Source organism: Parus major, chromosome 3, assembly GCF_001522545.3.
Source record: "Parus major isolate Abel chromosome 3, Parus_major1.1, whole genome shotgun sequence".
Lineage (NCBI taxonomy): Eukaryota > Metazoa > Chordata > Aves > Passeriformes > Paridae > Parus > Parus major.
The window spans coordinates 1,553,564-1,570,412 of NC_031770.1; the positions used below are offsets into that span (position 1 = coordinate 1,553,564).

The 16,849-nt window shown below is 42.8% G+C and overlaps 1 protein-coding gene and 1 long non-coding RNA gene across 5 annotated transcripts in view; both read right to left on the reverse strand.

The window, feature by feature from the left end:
- The window catches only part of RTN4 (reticulon 4), a 40,160-nt gene extending 39,250 nt beyond the window's left edge, over positions 1 to 910 (reverse strand). For all 4 annotated transcript variants that reach the window (XM_015621151.2, XM_015621149.2, XM_015621148.3 and 1 more), the window contains exon 1: positions 362 to 910. In XM_015621151.2, coding sequence (XP_015476637.1) covers positions 362 to 812 — 451 coding nt within the window. In that variant the 5' untranslated portion in view covers positions 813 to 910. The remainder of the gene's footprint in view (positions 1 to 361) is intronic.
- A 1,350-nt stretch (positions 911 to 2,260) lies between these two features.
- On the reverse strand, positions 2,261 to 10,918 carry LOC107201624. The gene is made up of 3 exons (XR_004496583.1): positions 7,787 to 10,918; positions 5,153 to 5,192; positions 2,261 to 2,610 (listed from the first exon to the last, which is right to left on the reverse strand). It is a non-coding gene; the product is annotated as an uncharacterized LOC107201624 (long non-coding RNA).
- Between the last annotated feature and the right edge of the window lie 5,931 nt (positions 10,919 to 16,849).

The following is a 16,849-nucleotide window of genomic DNA, read 5'->3' on the forward strand; positions in this document are numbered from 1 at the left end:
CCCCGGGCGGCCCATGTGCGAGGCGGCGGCCGGGGCGGCGCTTCCCCCTCCCGCCATTAGCATAACACAGAGGGGAGGAGGAGGGAAAGAGAAGAAATTACAATAAAAAAAAAATTAGAAAAAAAGAAAGAAAGGGGAGGGGGAGCGCTTTCTCCAGCATGAGCTGCGGCGGGGCCGCGGGGAGCGGGGCCGCGCCCGAGCGCGGCTGAGGGGAGGGAGCGATGCCGCAGGAGGCGGCCGAGGGCCGGCAGACAAAGGGAACCTCCCGGCGGGGCAGCGGGGCTCGAGAACCGGGGCGGCTCGGTCGGAGGCTCTCCCGGACGGCCGCCGCCCTCCCCGGGCCCGGGGCGGGAGCACTCACCAGCTGAGCCAGAGGAGGACCCTCTGCTCCGGGGGGCAACAGCAGGCTCGGGCTTGGGCGGCTGGGGCTGCGCGGGCCGGGCGGGGGCCGGGGGCTGCTCCTGCGCGGGGGACGGCGTGGTGGCGGAGGAGGAGGAAGAGGACACAGCTCCCCGAGGGCTCCAGTCGGGCTGCGGCGGCTCCGGAGCAGCGGGGCGGGGCGGCTCGGTGGGGCCACCGAGGTCCAGCAGCTGCGGCGGCCGCTCCTGCGGGGCTGCGGCGGGAGCCGGGGCAGGCTTCCTCTCCATCACCTCCAGCTGCTCGTCGAAGTCTTCGTCCTCGTCTTCCTCTTCCTCCTCTTCCTCCTCCTCCTTCTCGTCGTCGAGCACGAACTGGTAGTTAAACTGTGGCTGCTGCGGCCGGGCTGGCCCGGAGGAGGAGGAGACCAGGGGTGACTGGTCCAGCTCGTCCATGGTGCCTGGAGCGGGCGGAACAATGAGCGGTGCGGGTGCGGGGGGAGGCGCGGGCTGCGCTGCCGCCACCGCTGCGGGACCCGCACTCCACGCCCTGTGAGTCACCGCCCGGGAGGCGCGGGCGCGTCCGCCCCGCCCCCCGCCCGGAGCGGCGGCGGCGCCGGCCAATGGGAGCGGGAGAGAACGAGGAGCAGCCAATGAGAGGCGGGATCGGGCGTGGCCCCTCATGAATATGCATCAGGTGGGGCAGGCCCGAGGGCTGGCGGAGCGGGGCTGAGAAGTCGAGTAAAGTTCAGCGCGGAGAAACGCGGGTGGGGCGGCGAAGGAGACGGGCACGGCCCGGGGACCCTCCATCCCCCCGTGACAGACAGCCTGAGAGCGGTGGCGTGATTCACCGCTCTCCTCTGCCAGGGCTGAGTCATTCTCTCTCGTTTTTGTTGTTTTAAACAGCGATCTCCATAAAGAGAAGGGGATGGCCGGGCTCCCGGGTACGGATGGCGCAGGGCACCGCTCCGCCCTAGGCCGGCTTCTCTCACCCGGGATGTGACCGAAGGATCCCGAGGCATCCTGGGCTCCTCCGCACTGCGGGGCCGGGGAAGGGTGAGGCGCCGTCCCCATCCCGATGCTGTTCCTTGGGCATCGCGCCGATCACCGCAGGCACATCCCCCTGGGGCGGGAAGTGGAGTCAGCCAGCGCCTTCCTCCCATGGGAATGGAAGTTTTAACCAAAACATGATGCAAAAACCTTCCCGAGTCTGAAAAAAGAAACAGAGGGGAGACACTGTCAGAAGAGACAAACTTGTTTAACCACCCGTGCTAGTGTAAAGGCAGCCCCATGAACAGATCTCAGCATCTCTTTAGAGTATGAATTTAAATCGTGCAACTTCTGCGGGAAAGAATGGAAAGGAAAAGTGAAAGGAGAAAAATAAAGGGAAAAAGGAGAAAGGAAAGGGAAGAGGAAAAGAGGGTAAAAGGAGGAAAGGGAAGAGGAAAGAAAGGGGGGTAAAGGGAGGAAAGAGGAAACAAAAAAGGAAGGAAAGGGGTAAAAGGAAGAAGGAAAGAGGGAAAGGAAGAAGAGGGAGAAATGAAAGGAAAAAGGAATAAGAGAAAGGAAAGAGGAGAAAGAAAAGAGGGAAGGAAAAGGGAAGACAAAATGTAAGAAAAGAAGAGGAAAGGGGGGAAAAAGAGGAATGGAAAGAGATAAGGAAAGAGGAGAGGGAAAGCAGAAGAAAACTTGGCACCTGCCTCGTGTTAGATTCTAGTGTGGTCTCCAGCTTTCTGCTCAGGGATGGAACATTGGCCAAAGCCCTTAGGGTAACACTTAATTTAACTAAAATAGCATCTATTTGGATGCAATTCCACCCACACAGCTGCCTCAATACGACCAAAAGGCCTTATAAGTCTATATTTAACACTACTCCAACATTATTATGGGTTTTTAACCCACAGATGATTTATTCTCCCACATATACCCGTATAAAGAGATTAGTTCGTGGAAACACTCAGAGCAAGCAGCTGCCAGTTCAGTGAGCCAGGAGAAGTTAAGGAAAAGCAGCAGCTCTCCTGGTACCTCCCTTCTGCCGTGTAGGGTGCAGTGGATGCTGAGATGGACGTTCTGTGAGCTGGCCCATTGAGCAGGGACTGCCAGCCTGGAGCAGGAGAAGCTCCCGAGAGGGATCAGTTCAGTTCTCCTGAGCATGCAGGAGGAAGCAGGAGGATCCGAGGGGCAGCTGCAGCTCACACTGCAGAGGGAAGAGTTTCTGGCTGGAAACTGGGGCTCAGTCATCTTCAGTCACTGTCTGAAAAATGGGATGGCAACAAGTGAATGAGGGGCTCCGAGGGGTCCCAGCACTGAGTCTCTCCTGCCTCTGGAAAACATATCCTGTTCTTTGCTTGAGCAGGCTGAACTCAAATATTTGTTGCTGCTATTGATATTGGGAAGGCCATTATAAGATATCCCTTATTCTAAATAACCAAAGACCTTCCAGACCTAATTTGCTCAAGGCCAAGGTACATCCTTTTACCACTTTTAAATTGTTCTTTTCTCTGAATTTTAATTCCTAACATGCTTTGCCCAGCCCTTGCTTTCCAAAGCTAACGCTGGAGAAACCGTGCTGTCACCCTCCCCCTGCTCCTCCAAGCAGCTTTTCCCTGCACCCAGTCCAGATCAGGCACAGGAAATTCCAGATGAGATTTTTTTTTTCCTCAAGAATGTACAAAGACATCAATATTCCCTATCACTACCAGAAATTACCAGAACAAATGTGCAAAGTATTTTTATAAACACAGTGATGGCAACATTGTTATTCTGATGGAGATAAATGTTTCAAGCAGGTGAATAATTTTACAAACTGTGAGGTCTTTAGATGCCATTTTTTGCCCCCAAGATTTTGGGTCTTCATTGACAAATTATTCATTTATATTTTTAAGTCAGCCCCTTTTACAGTGATATAAGGGATGCTACAGCAGTAGCAGAATGGAGGCAAATAAAAGGCTTTGATTGAATAAGGTCTTTATAATTTCACCAGAAAATCTGCTTTTTGTATCTCTTGGTTAAACAAGAAAATGGATTTTAAAAATTCCATTATAATATAACCTAAGGCAACAAGGTACCTTTAAAAATTTGTCAAATTCTGAGTATAGACATGGTGATAAAACTAATTTTAACATACTTAACCACGGGGACTTTTGGTCATGTACAAGAAGGAAAAATCTATATATAATTTGGCTGATTTTATCAGAATACTTGGAAGAGTATCTATCATCAATTAAGAACAAATGAAAGGGGTTTTATTTAGAGACAGGAAGTGACTAAAGATCTTGGAGAGAAACAGGAAGGGAGTTCCAGATTCCCTGAGCAAGTCAAATTAACAAGCGAGAGGAAAACAGCTCTGTAGTACTGAAACTGTATTGCAAAACAGCCTGGGTTTTAGCTCTTTAGAAAAGTATTTTACAATTCTGCTGGGAAGATTGTCAACAAATAGGAGTATTTTGCAGATATTCACCGATTCAATTTCCTTAAAACTTAGTGAAAACTAAGTTTTCAGGAAAACTTAGTCAGGAAGGAATGCATTCCATGAGTGAATTCCCCCAGCAGGAATGTTTCTGAATTTCCACTGCGCTGCTGCCAATGGTACTGGTGGGATTTTGTCAGTTCAGTCTGACCTTCTGCTTGATCTTCCACAGAAGCAATATGATATCACAGCAGATCATAGACTAAGATAATAATGGTGATAGGACAGATGCAGTACTGTCACTTCACAGCAGGATCCAACAGAAATAAACCCCACATTTGGTCTCAGTGATTTTAAAAGATGGATTTAAAATTGCAAGGGTGGCTGGATTTCTGTTCCCCCTTTTAAGCTTTAAGGACAATCCCCCAGGTTTCAGACACAATGTCTTTATCTCTGGAAGGATAAAACTCTGCAATTCTTTGTTTTCAGATTATGCCAGTGCTGAATTGAGCAGATTTGCCTCACAGGTTTGTCTTTGCTTGAACACCTGCTGTACTTCTTCTCAAGATCAGCAGTGGGATATTGTGACTAAATCACTGCTTAGTTTATTAATACAAATGCAGCATGTGGAGGAGGAAAAGTGTGAAAACAACAGAACAAAGGGATTTCCATCTCTTGATGCTAACTGAGCCAGGCTGGGCTTTATCAGAATATTCTGTGGGGCCTGCCTTGTGCTCTGCTATAAATAACATTTTCTTGATGATAACTTTTCTGACACATCCATTTGTACAGTAAATGTCCTACTAACCATGTCAATATACAGTATTCTGATTTAAACCTGTCACAACACACCCTTCAGAAGTTCCTTCAGCCATCCATCTGCATGAACAAGAGCAGTTCCAGGACAGCTCTAAAAGATCCCAAGTGCGACCAGTGAAAAGTTGTCATTAGCTGTAGCTTTAAATTCCTACATCCAGGTAATTCCTTTAAGCTCTCATTCCAAGGGACCAAAGCTGATGTGTGGCATTAAAATGATGTTACAACAGTGAGCAAGAACACATTTGTTCATCATTAAAATACATCGTTTGAAGGGAACCAAAATGACAATGCTGTCCAGCAAATGAGACTATGACATGAAAAATTCACCTCACTAAAGCTGCACAGAGATCCACTGTTAGTGGGAATTTGGTCTGATTACTCTTTTTCTCAGAAAGAACCACTTTGGTCTTACTTAAAGGACAATACAGTTAATTTTATGTCTTACTGACATCCCCAGAATTTTTGAATTCTCAGAATACAGGTCATTCCCTACATTAGGTCTAATGTCAGCCCCTTAAATTGTCAGCCCTTCACACTTTTAAGAAATACAATTAAATAATTCACTTACCAGTTTGGCCATAATAATTCTCACTTGAGGAACATAGGACCTAGACACAAAAAATCCATTCTCTATTAACGCCTCTTGCAAACACCTCCAGGTAATATTAAAAAGTAGCTCCAGCTACTTTTTCTAATTCATGTTCCCCCCTCCTATTTTTTATTTTAAATCACCTCCACACTCTAACTCTAGGTACTGAGCTAGTGGTGCCACTCACTCAGTGAGTAGAATTTACAACAGCAAGAATGAATTCTCTGAAATCATGGCATCTTACCTATATTGTTTTAAGAGCTTTTTTAAAACTTAGGGATTTATTACAGTTATAATAAATTGGAATTTAAACTGATTTGCTTTGTAAAGGGAAAAGCATGTATAATTTCTATTAGAAATTGATTTTTGCTCTTTCTCAGTGCTGATATTGACCCAGTTAGGAAAGAAACAACCTGGTAACCAATATTCAGGGTTATTCCCTTGGCTGCCAAATGTGCTCGAGGAGAAAACAAACAGATTGATGGGGGCAATGTTTTCACCATTACTGTAGACAAGGCTGATGGCATCACTAGTGGAATTGGGAAACTTAATTATACAGACAAAGTGTGCAGAGGGAGCAACACACTGACCTGAAGTCACACTTCAAAGGAAGAGCTGCTACTTTCCAGAACTTTGCTCCCTGTTCAGTAACTTGTCCCTTGCAAGTGCCTTTAGCAGGCCACAGCAGCTGGAGCCTTCAGCTGGGTCATGGTGGTGCTTGGGGCCACAGAGCATTTCTGACTTCCAGGGACAGAATGTAGGGCAGCTTTGGAAAACACCACCAGCACTGAGACTTCTTTCTTAGAGTATTTAGGGAGCTCTTCCTTTTATCTGGGTCAGACAAAGATAGGACAGCTAAGAAATGTCCAACATGACTTCCCTGCTTTCACAGCATCATGTCCAGCAGGTCATACACTGAAGCCCTTTATCTCCCTCACCTTTCCCCAGATGAAATATTCCAGCTTTTGAACACTTTGGATGATTTCAGTTAACTATGGTAGTGGCAGAAGATTTGAGGATATTAAACTCCTGATGGTTTTGTAGAAACCAGCAGCTGGCTAAATGAGAGAGCTGCTGAGCTCTCCTGTGCAGAGGGAGCCAGGAGAAGCTGGTGGTTCCCCATTCCACTGGTGTGTGTATAAGTAGCTTTTACAAGCCTGTCTGTCATTTACCCAGATGGCAAAACCAAAAAGGAGGATGTGAGAACGACTGAAGATATTCCAGGATAGAGATGCAAACAATGTAATACCTGGAGCCATAGGAAACCTGAATTTGCCTGTTTTACTGGTTTTGGAACTAATGTAGATAAGGATGTATTTTAGGTGAGTCATGCCAGTGGTGAAGGACTACCTAAGTGCAACCACAGTGTTGGCAAGGAGATAAAAAGAATCTTGTAGGCTAAATTCTTTCTCATATATCCTGTGAAAAGGAGCAGAAATGAAAGGAAAAGATACTGAGAAAACAGCACACGGAAAAGAAGTGGCACAGGGCTACTTTTTTCCCATGTGAATAACTTCGTTCCCTGTGAAGAACTTTGTTCCCAAAGTTCTTCAGATTTCTAGAGCATGATGTTTGGCAGGTATCCCTTACTCTGAACTATTTTCAAATTTTTTTTTTCAGTGCAAATATAGTTTTTACTTTTCTCATTGTAACTTGTGAAAAACTAATATATTTCAGTAAAAACTAACTACCTGAATGACATATAACATCTGCTCAAATTACCACTTCAGCACAGGCTGGTAGCTAAGATTTACTGGATTTATTCCATCAGGTAGAATCAGGTTGCTAAACAGTGTAAGTTTTAATATATGAGCCTGGAAATAACTTGACCATATCCTGGATAGAAATGCCTGGGTAAATTGAAAAAAACCAAAACAATCAGTTTGGCTTTAGAGGCAGCTAGTTGTATGTTATTTGTTTCTCATTCAATTTTAACCACTTGGAGTTTTTGAAAATGAAATTTTAAAAAGAGTTATCCAACTAAATTGATTCAACAGAGTTCTCATAAATGACAGTTGCTTAAAAGAATTAGATCATGGAACCATAAAATGATTTGGGCTGGATGGGATGTTCAAGACCATTTAATTCCCCCACCATTCCATAGGCAGGGATACCTTTCACTAGAACAAGTTACTCCAAGACCAACCTGGCCTAGAACACTTCCAGGGAATTGTAAATCAAATAATCATATAATTCTTCAACTCTGCAGTGGGCTGTAAGCCAATCTCCCTGAGCAGTTTTTTACCTAGACTGTAATCTGAAGGAGGAAGAAGGCACACAGATATGTGTTCCCTTTTAGGCAGCCACTGAATTCATGTCACTTTTATTCTTTCAGCACACTGTATTTCTTACAGTGTAGAAGTGTTTTGTAGGTATCCTAGTAAAAAAGCACAGACTCAAAATAAAAGTCTATTGATTGGCATTTCAAACACATTCTTTGGATGGTGAGAACACAACCTCCTTGCTCCTATTAGTCACATCTAAAAATTCCTCCATTTTGCTCAATAACTGGTGATCCCAGATTATATTTAGGCAGTTTCTTGATACTTTTGTGTGCTCATGTGATGTGATGGTCAAATGTACCTCTGATCACTCATAGTGTGTCATGCTTACCTTCTACTCTTGTCTCACAGAATCTTCAAATTCAGTCCCCCTGCAGATCATCACTGCCCTCATGTTCTGCTCTCCTGACCTGGTTTAGCCCTTCTTATAGCTTGGAAGTTCATACTGATGTTCAGTTCTTGCACTGAATTCTTTGAAGCAAAGTATCCTTTCTTTTTCTTCAAGAGTATAAAAAAAAGAACAATTGTAAGGCACCACTAAGTATATGTTTTTTATATTAACTAAGTGTAATATTCCATCCTGGCTTTTCCATGAGATGGGTGATGGTTACTACCTTGGGAGAATCAGCCTCTCTTCTCTCATCTGAGGATTTTTTTCCCCTTTTAAAATCCACTTCTATGACTGCTCCAGAATGCTGAACTTGTAAAAGTAATTTATGTATCCTGCTATGGGATAAGAGGGAAGACAGCTGGGAACAGACAAAAAGAGATTCCAAAATGGACCAGACCTCCAGCTGCTGACCCACGGAACAGAAAGATCAGCACTGGCACCACCTCAAACCAGTAACTTTAGTTCCCCCAGACTAAAACAACCCAGGACTGGATAATTCTTACTTCTCCATATAGCATCCATCTAAGTGCAACTAAATAAAGATAAACATATTATTCCTAAAAATAGCACGGGACATCATCACTCATATTTTTCAGAAATAGCAAGAGCTATTTAAACTACTTTGACAATGAAATCAGGTTCCACCATATAAATACACAGTATATGATACATTAGTTCAGCTTTAGATCATTTTATGGCAACTGGATATTTACATTTTTATTGCATTCCTACTTATATGTGAGTTTTAACACATTGTGTTAAGGATTTCTCTTTCCTCTCTGCTTAGAAATTTTAGTTCAAATTATAGATATTCCTTCAGTCTAAGTATTTTTGCATTTATAGTTGTGTGTGGCTTATACATGGCTGGATGGATAAACTCATATCCAAAACGTGAATCAAAGAAGCCAAATCTATCAGGGTCTGGCTGCTGGACATAAATTAGGTTCAGTTTACCCTCTGGTGTGCTCAGTTAAGTACCAAGGCTCGGTGTGTTACACAACATTGGCACGTTATGAAGTCAATTCCTCCTACACGCAGCTCACAAAGCACAATACAACAGGTGGATGAAAGATGTGTTGTGTAGGGGTGTTTTGGAAAACAGAGGCAACAACAAACCAAAGGGGTCAGTGGAAACAGAGCAGGCAGCTTTGCCACTTCCCATTCTTGGGTAGTTGTTTTCTCTTGCAGATGTTTGGGATTTGCTTGGATTTGCAAGACAGATCTAGAACAAATAAGGAAAGATATACACGCACTGAGAAAATACAAGAGAGCTCAGACTAACATCCCATAATACTAAGTTTAGCTCCATATCCAGGCACTATCTGTTCTCTGACAGGTAATGGCACAAGTTCCTGTGAGCCCTCCTCAGCTGTAAGCTCCTAAGGCAAAGCCCCCATAATCTGCGATTTACAGAGCGCAGCACCACGAGCCCACGGTGCCGAAGGCAGCCCCTGACACTGTGGCAGGGTTATAAATACCTTCTGCCAGCATGGGCTTCTTCAAATCTTTTCCAATCAGATTTCTCCCCACTTGGCAGCCGGACCAGACACATCAGCTGGGAGCACCCCCCAACCGGTAATTCACACTGACAAATTCAGAGGAATCCTTCTGCCTGTGAAGTTAATGGTTTGATACAAAGAACAACTTCATTTCCATTTGTTCTGGTGTTATGTCAGCACAGGACTGGTTTGGTCTCGAATCCTCTCAGAGCCTTGGCAGCACACAGATGTGTGGGATTTATGTGTTTGTAGCTGTGTCACCTGGGGCAACATCACATGGGATTGGACAAGATAGGCGGGTTTGGCAATACCTGGATAAGGAGCCCACACGATTCCTGCGTGTATTTGTGTTCTCAGTGCTGCCACACAGAAACTCTGGCCCTGCCATGAGCTGTGTGCTGCTCTCCCAAAAATCCTGATCACCTAACAGAGCCAGCATGGAGAGCGGCTCCTGAGATTCCAGCTCCTGAATAAATGAATAATGGCCTGAATAAAGGCATTTTCTCAGGCACAGTAACCAGCACTGGAGCTGGGAGTTTTGGGGCTCCCCAGCAATGGTTACGTGTGGGAGAGATTGAAATGGCAGACGGGGAAGGTGGGAAGCTGTGGATGGAAGTTGTGGACAGAAGCTGTGCTGGTTGCTGAGCAAGCTTTGGGATGGGAGGACAAGCCAAGCAGAGTCAGTCAGCAGCAGGTGGAGAAACAGAAAACAGAACAAAATGGAATCTGTATCCCTGGGGTTTTGGAAAAGTGGCCTGTAACCAGACATGGGAGGGTTAGGAGAAAAGAGTGAAATGAATCATGAGCCTAATATACAGAAATCGTAACAGATGAAGACAAAAGGGAAAAGGCAAGAAATCCCCTCTTCTAGCACAAAAATAGAGGAGGCAGAAACAGTGAAAAGTGTAATTTCAGGTTACCTTGCTGTATGGAATGTATTAATAGCTTGATTCAGTTTTATTTGAAAAGAAGACAGAAAAAAGAAAAGGGCATTAAGCCCTCATTACAAGCAGAAAACCAGATGAGGCAGAAAACAAAAGAAAAAATTTCTAATTTCAGGTTCCCCTGCTGCACTGAATGTATCTACAGTTTGAGTCAGTTCTGTTATTTTAGATATACAATTAAGTCTATATTTTCTCTACTCACCTTTTTGTTCAAAACTTATTTCTGAGGATCAGTTCTTCTCTCAGGGATGTGTATCTAAGTGTTACTACAGTAAAATGCAGTTCCCTATGGGTATGTGAAGGCAAGAGAACTAAAATCTGGTGCAAAATAAATCAAGAGGCAGTTGTTACACTGCTCTCTGTATGGCCAGGACTGCCTTCATAGCCTGGCCTTCCTTTCTGCTTGTTCCAGTTTACAAAGATATCAAAACAGGAGGGTGCTACCCTGAGACAATACTCTGAAACAGCCATGCATTCATTTATTAAATAATAACAGATTTGAGTCTCTGCATTTATGAATATTACTCAGATTAAATTTCTTGTAGACTAAGAATGCACCTCAATTGACTGTTAAGCAAAAAACCCCGCTCACAAATAAAAGTGGAAAAGACATTTGAATGTATAATAATAGTAATAAGCAAAACCACAACGATGATGAAACCTTTAATGTGATTAATGCTTTCTGGAAGGATTACACCTAAAACCTTGAAAGCACAATGGAGCTGGGGAGAAAAACCAAAAGGTGTTCAGACTTGGAAAAGCACAATTGAAGAGATGCAGCTGCTCAGCTCAGCATTTCTACTGAGCATATATGGGAGTGGCAGTTCAGCCACAAACCCAGGGACTGCTGGGACCAAGGGAGAAGAAACACAAGTGAGCCAAAATAACAAGTCTGGGAAAGCACCACCAAGCCCAGCCAGCAGGGGACAAAGGACACACAGAAAGTTGGTGTTATCCTAACACAGTGACCAGTATTGACATAAACCCCAGTGCTCACAAGGGTTTGAAGTCCCACTGATCTTGTTTGAAGCACTGATGTGAAGCCCTGCTGCAGTGGTTGGAGCTGTGGATTAGGGACCACTCTCTGGGCATGCAGCATGGCAGAGAAATCATCTCCCTCTCAGTTCTCCAGAGGGAGCTTTTCTGCACAGCTCTGCAGTGGAAGGAGAACAACCTCCTTCTAAGAATACACACCACAGCTTTACACATTAATGACATTGGCAAACATGTTCAAAAGATAACCCCAGAAATGTGTGAAATCATGCAAAAGTGCATTTGATTCTGTGAAAAGGGAAGCGACCCTTAATTTTTACCAGCCTGGGTAAAGTTTGGCTCTAGAGAGTTTGTACTGTGCATTTTAAAGAATTGTCACTAAAATCAGATGCAAGTTTCTTAAGCAAGGAGCTGTTGGATGAGACTCAGCTTGTATGGATGCAGTGGAAGCCCTGTGCTGGGCCTGGTGTGAGCTCAGCCCCTGGCTGGCTGCACTCAGGCTGAAGGTGTTCGAGGTGAGGCGCACGAAATGTGGACAGTGTGAAGAGCACAGCATCAGCAGATGTCTCTGTGCAGAGCTAGGGCTGATACACACTCAGCCTGTGTCACAGCCTCACAAAGTCCATCTTCCAGATGTTTAGTGCAGAGCCAAAAACCACCTCCCAGTGCCCTGCTACATCTTTCAGCCCTTAGCTGAAAGATCAAAAGACCAGAGATTTCTTCTTTCGTTTTGTTTTTAATGAATGAATGAATCTAGGTCTCTTGACAGATAAACTTTAGAACCATCAAAATTAGTTACATTCTGTTTCCTGTTATTGTCTCTGATGGACCCAGCATCCTCTGTGTATTTGAAAAAAAGCAAAGCCAAGCTGGGAATACTGCTATTATTCCAACTTGAGCCCATATTCCTTTACTTTCTATTTGGGATGGTATAAAACATTGACACCAAGGAGATGGATTTAGTAGGACCATGCTGTGCTCTCAGGCTGAAAAAGAAAGAGGCATAAAAAGAGCTTTGTAAAGTTTAAAAAAAAAAAATCAAGGAAAGGTTTTAAAACAATTGTTGTTTATAAACTTTTTTCCTAGAACTGTACACTAGGTTTTGCACAAGATGCATTTTTAATGATATCTGGCCTCACTGCTAAGTGTGTCTTTGAAAATAAGTGAATGTTGCCACTCCATATATTTTTCAGAAATTAATGGAATGGGATATACCAACAAAATTATCTTTAACAGCACCCATTTTTTTTTGTATTTGAAGATTTCATCTGATCTTTGTACCTGATTCTAAGCTGAAAATTCTCCTGGATAAAGTCTACACATTTCTAAGAACAAGCAGTTCAGATATTTCTATTCTAGTTACCACCATACCACAAGAACTGAAATAGCATCAATTAAAATTGTCATTGACCTCTTACAGAGCACTGATATAAGGGCCATTCTCCCTGTGTCCCAGCTGCTTTTTATACAACAGGGTATTTGATTTCCTCTGAACATTTGATAGAAAGATTAAACTGTCCAACGTTTCCAATTAAAAACAGTTTGTGTTCTACAGTGGATTTAACTACTTCATTAAATCACTTATAATGGATCTTCTCACAGCCCTATTTTCAGCTCTTTCCTTCAGCCTGTAAATTTTTCACTTACGGATCTAATAAAACCATCAGGAAGCCTAAATTTCATTCATATGCCAAGTATCAGAAAGATGTAATTAAAAACCATTACCAGGATTCCATCTGCCACTTCTGTGCGCTGTCAGTGCACCTGACTCCTCTGTAAGCAGAGTGCTAAGAATTATTGCAGAATGAACAGAGAAAGAGCAGTGTTCTCTAGAAATCCTTAAATTGTGTTCCTTTTATACCATCTCACAGTGCTCCTTCTCAACCCTAGTGCTATAGATACACATTATATTGTTGGCTTTTTGCAAATATTGGAATGAATGTTATAAGATTAGAAAATCTAGCTGTATTAATATAGTTTCCTTTGTTTCTCTTATTGATGAAACTTAGAAATAGTGGCATAATACATATATGTTAAGCTATGGCATAGTATTAAAATAAAATATTTTTTTTTATGCTTTTTGCTTTATGCTTTTATATTATTTTATGCTTTTGTTTGTATAACCCAAAGACTGAAAAAGATAGAGACCCCCTGAATTTGTAAACTATCTTATCCAGATGAAGACAACAGTGACCAGAACTCTAGGGGGAGGAATTTATTGCATTTCTGATATCAGGGAATGTAAATCTCAATGGCGCCAAGAAGATTGATCTATTGGGAAGGGGGCAAGAGAAAACTAAACAGAAGAACACCAAAGATCCTAAGAAGAAAGTATGAATATGTATGAGAATTTATGGATATGTAGTAGGGTTCTGTTTTTAAGGGACAATCCTTTGTTAGTAAGGTGTGCTCTCTTGGCTGAATGCAGAGACACCCAGCCGTATCTGTATACTTTATTTTTATCTCCTAATTGTCTTTTTCTTAAACTTTTAAATTCTATAAAAACATGTGAACCTCGTTTTTCACACTAGGGACCAGCACTCAGCTAGTGCCTTCGTGGGAGCGAAATGCTCCGCCTTGCTTTTTGGGAATACTGCCAACCCACTTCCTCGCTACTTTGGGATGCGCCTGCCCTTCCTCATGTCTGTGTTTTGTTCCATTGAGGCCAGCGTGATGTCAGACCCTCTCTGCTGCTGTGTATGCATGCAGAATTAATAGACTTCATCTGCTACAAAAAGATGTTGGCAGGAGTTTTGTTGGCAGCAGGCAGAGTAAGCACATAACTCCCTCAGAGGCTTAGTTACCCTGGTTGCCAGCCACATTCAATATTGGACTCGAGGTGCTTCCTCTTGACCTTTAGAGCCCTGTGGAGTCACCACCGAGCGTTTTCTCTGCAGCAGCGACTCCCTCAGCACCTTCCAAGTGCCAGACTTGGGCTGGCCTGGGTCCTCCCTGTCCCAGCAGCACGTACCAGGTGTGCCCAGGCAATGGGCAGTGAGCAGCACTGACTGCCTTTCTCCTGCACACATGTCCAACCGCTCTGTGACCAACAGTTACATATGAGTCTTTACCCTTTTTTTCCCAAAAATTCAGGTTTGGTGCCCAAAACCATATGGAAGTCCTTTATTTTTAAGTAAACGCTGAATCTGGTTGCTATAAATTGAAATATAAATTGAAATGCAAATTGCAGTTGTCATTTGGTCATTCCTCCCTTACCAAAACAATGCTGAGCTTTAAGAAGCAGGTGAAAGACAATCAGATGCTAACCCTGATGGCTGTTCCTATCCCTGGATGAAAAGAATAAAAATAGAGAATTCTCTTTGGCGATTTTCAGCACCAAACTAAAAAGTCTGTTTAAACATTAAGCAATTAGTATAATAAGTATGTTCATTAAAAAAAAAAAAACAAAACTTTTTTTAAAATTTATATTGCGAAATATAATTTATATTTAATTTATATTTTAATATATATTGCATTTATATTGCTCAACTATCCCACAAAAATTGTCTTCAGAGGTGAAAATTTTAAGCTTTTTTTAACAGGCACTGTTTGCAGAGAAGCATGTGGTTGTGTTTGAATGGAGGGCATAGCTTGTGTTTTCCAAACTCTAGTTAAATTTAACAAAGTACTGACACAGGCCTGCAATGCAGAAGTCTTGTTTCTGAGCATTAAAAGCCAGCATAATAGGGGAAAACTGATCCTGGCCTCTTTTTTCTGGAAAGCTTGGCTCAACTCCAATCTTCCCTCAGTTTAGAGAGTAGTTAAACTACTTGACAACCTAAGAAAACAAAAGGAAGCCACTTTACCTTCCTGGGATCATTTTCCTGGGGAGCTGTTCCCTGGTCCTTTGCCATGTGCCTGAATTTCTGTGGCAGTCACAGGTTAACACAGAGTGACAAACCCCGCAGGGTGTCCTGGCTGCAGGTAGCCTGGAATCGCTACAAATGAACCTTTTTATCATAGTAAAAGGAGGTGTGCTTTGGTTTGCGCCTGTCAGAGGGGCTGGGGGAGTTTTCACAACAGAGAATCAACACTGCTTTTATTTTAGCAACAAGAGCTGTTCAAGTGATGGTATTTAAGGAATGAGGTCACATATTCAAGCTGTTTAGATACAACAGTGTTTGGAGATGTCAGTCAGGCTCCAAAGTAGATAAAAAGTGCATCGGTTTATCAGCCAGGCATTTCTAGCGCTGGGCACGCACAGTGAACTCCAGCCTGGCACACAAAGATGCTGCTGAAGCCCTTGACATTATACAGCAGTTAGAAAATATAAATTATGAGACCTGGTGCACGTCTCTGAATGCCTACACTTGCATGGTTCAGGAAAAACAAGCACTCTTACCTGAGTCAGTAGATTTTCTCTGTTAGGAAAGGTTTCAGTAAGAGAGGTGTTGCAGCAGGAAATCTTACACAATCTAACACACTTCCTTACTAAATTGGTGAAACTTACTCAGCAGTGTATCATACTAATCTGAGTGTATAACTTCATCCAGATAGAATTAACTGACATGGAAAATCTGGCTCAACATTTTGGGCAAATGACAGAACATATTTGAGTGTTCCCAGGTATCCATACAAAGACCAAAATCTACAGTAAATATCCCATTACGTAAAAAACCAGGCCAGTGGCTGACATGGTCTGATATTGGTTGGAATGACTGGAACCTCAGTAGAAATTTACTTGATCACAGCAAGATTTTAATTTGATCTCCTGCAAAAAGATCAACAAATGGTTGATAGCCAAGCCCAAATCTGATTTACCATCAGCACTTCAACTGGAATCCACAGGAATGTAAGCACTGAGATCAGATTTTATTTGGCCTACAACATTGACAGTAAGTTTCTTTTCAAATGTAGTCAGTTAAAAAATTAATCTGTCTTCCTAAATACCTGTAGCATGACAAGTCAAATGCAGGGACACAGACAAGGCTATCTGACAAGTTCAGATTTTGTGTCCCAGCCTACATAAATCCAATGTTTTTTCACTCCTGTATATTTCTTCTCAATGCTTAGTAAGTGATATGTCCTGTCTCAAAGCACATTTTAGAAAGTGTATTTGCCGCTTCAGTTATTACAAATTTATTTCTGATATGTGTTTAAATTGTAATTCCTGCTACAATAGAGCCAGGAATTAGGCATAATAATTGCTTCTCTGAAAAACTGACACTGACCAAGGCTCCACATTGAAAATATTTTCATGCAGAGTTCAATAAAAGCATTTACAAAAATAAAATAATTCATGTGTACTTAAGTTGCAGACTCCAGCCAAAAACATGATGGCACTCAGCACAAACCCCCTGCAATTGTCTTTAACATGTGCAGGGTAAACCAGGCTGTCAGGCAGTGATCTGCATTCAATTTTTATGAAATAATTTATGCCAAATATCCATCCTCTGACTTCAAAAATGCAGAAATGTTTCCAGGCCTCATACATCAGCAGATATTTACATTAGGCAGCAGTAATTTACATCTTCACAAAGATATCAAGTTTGGGCCTTTGCACATTTATTGGAATATTGGAATATTCCAATAAATCTTAAGTTTCTAGCTTCCCTTAAATTGTATTT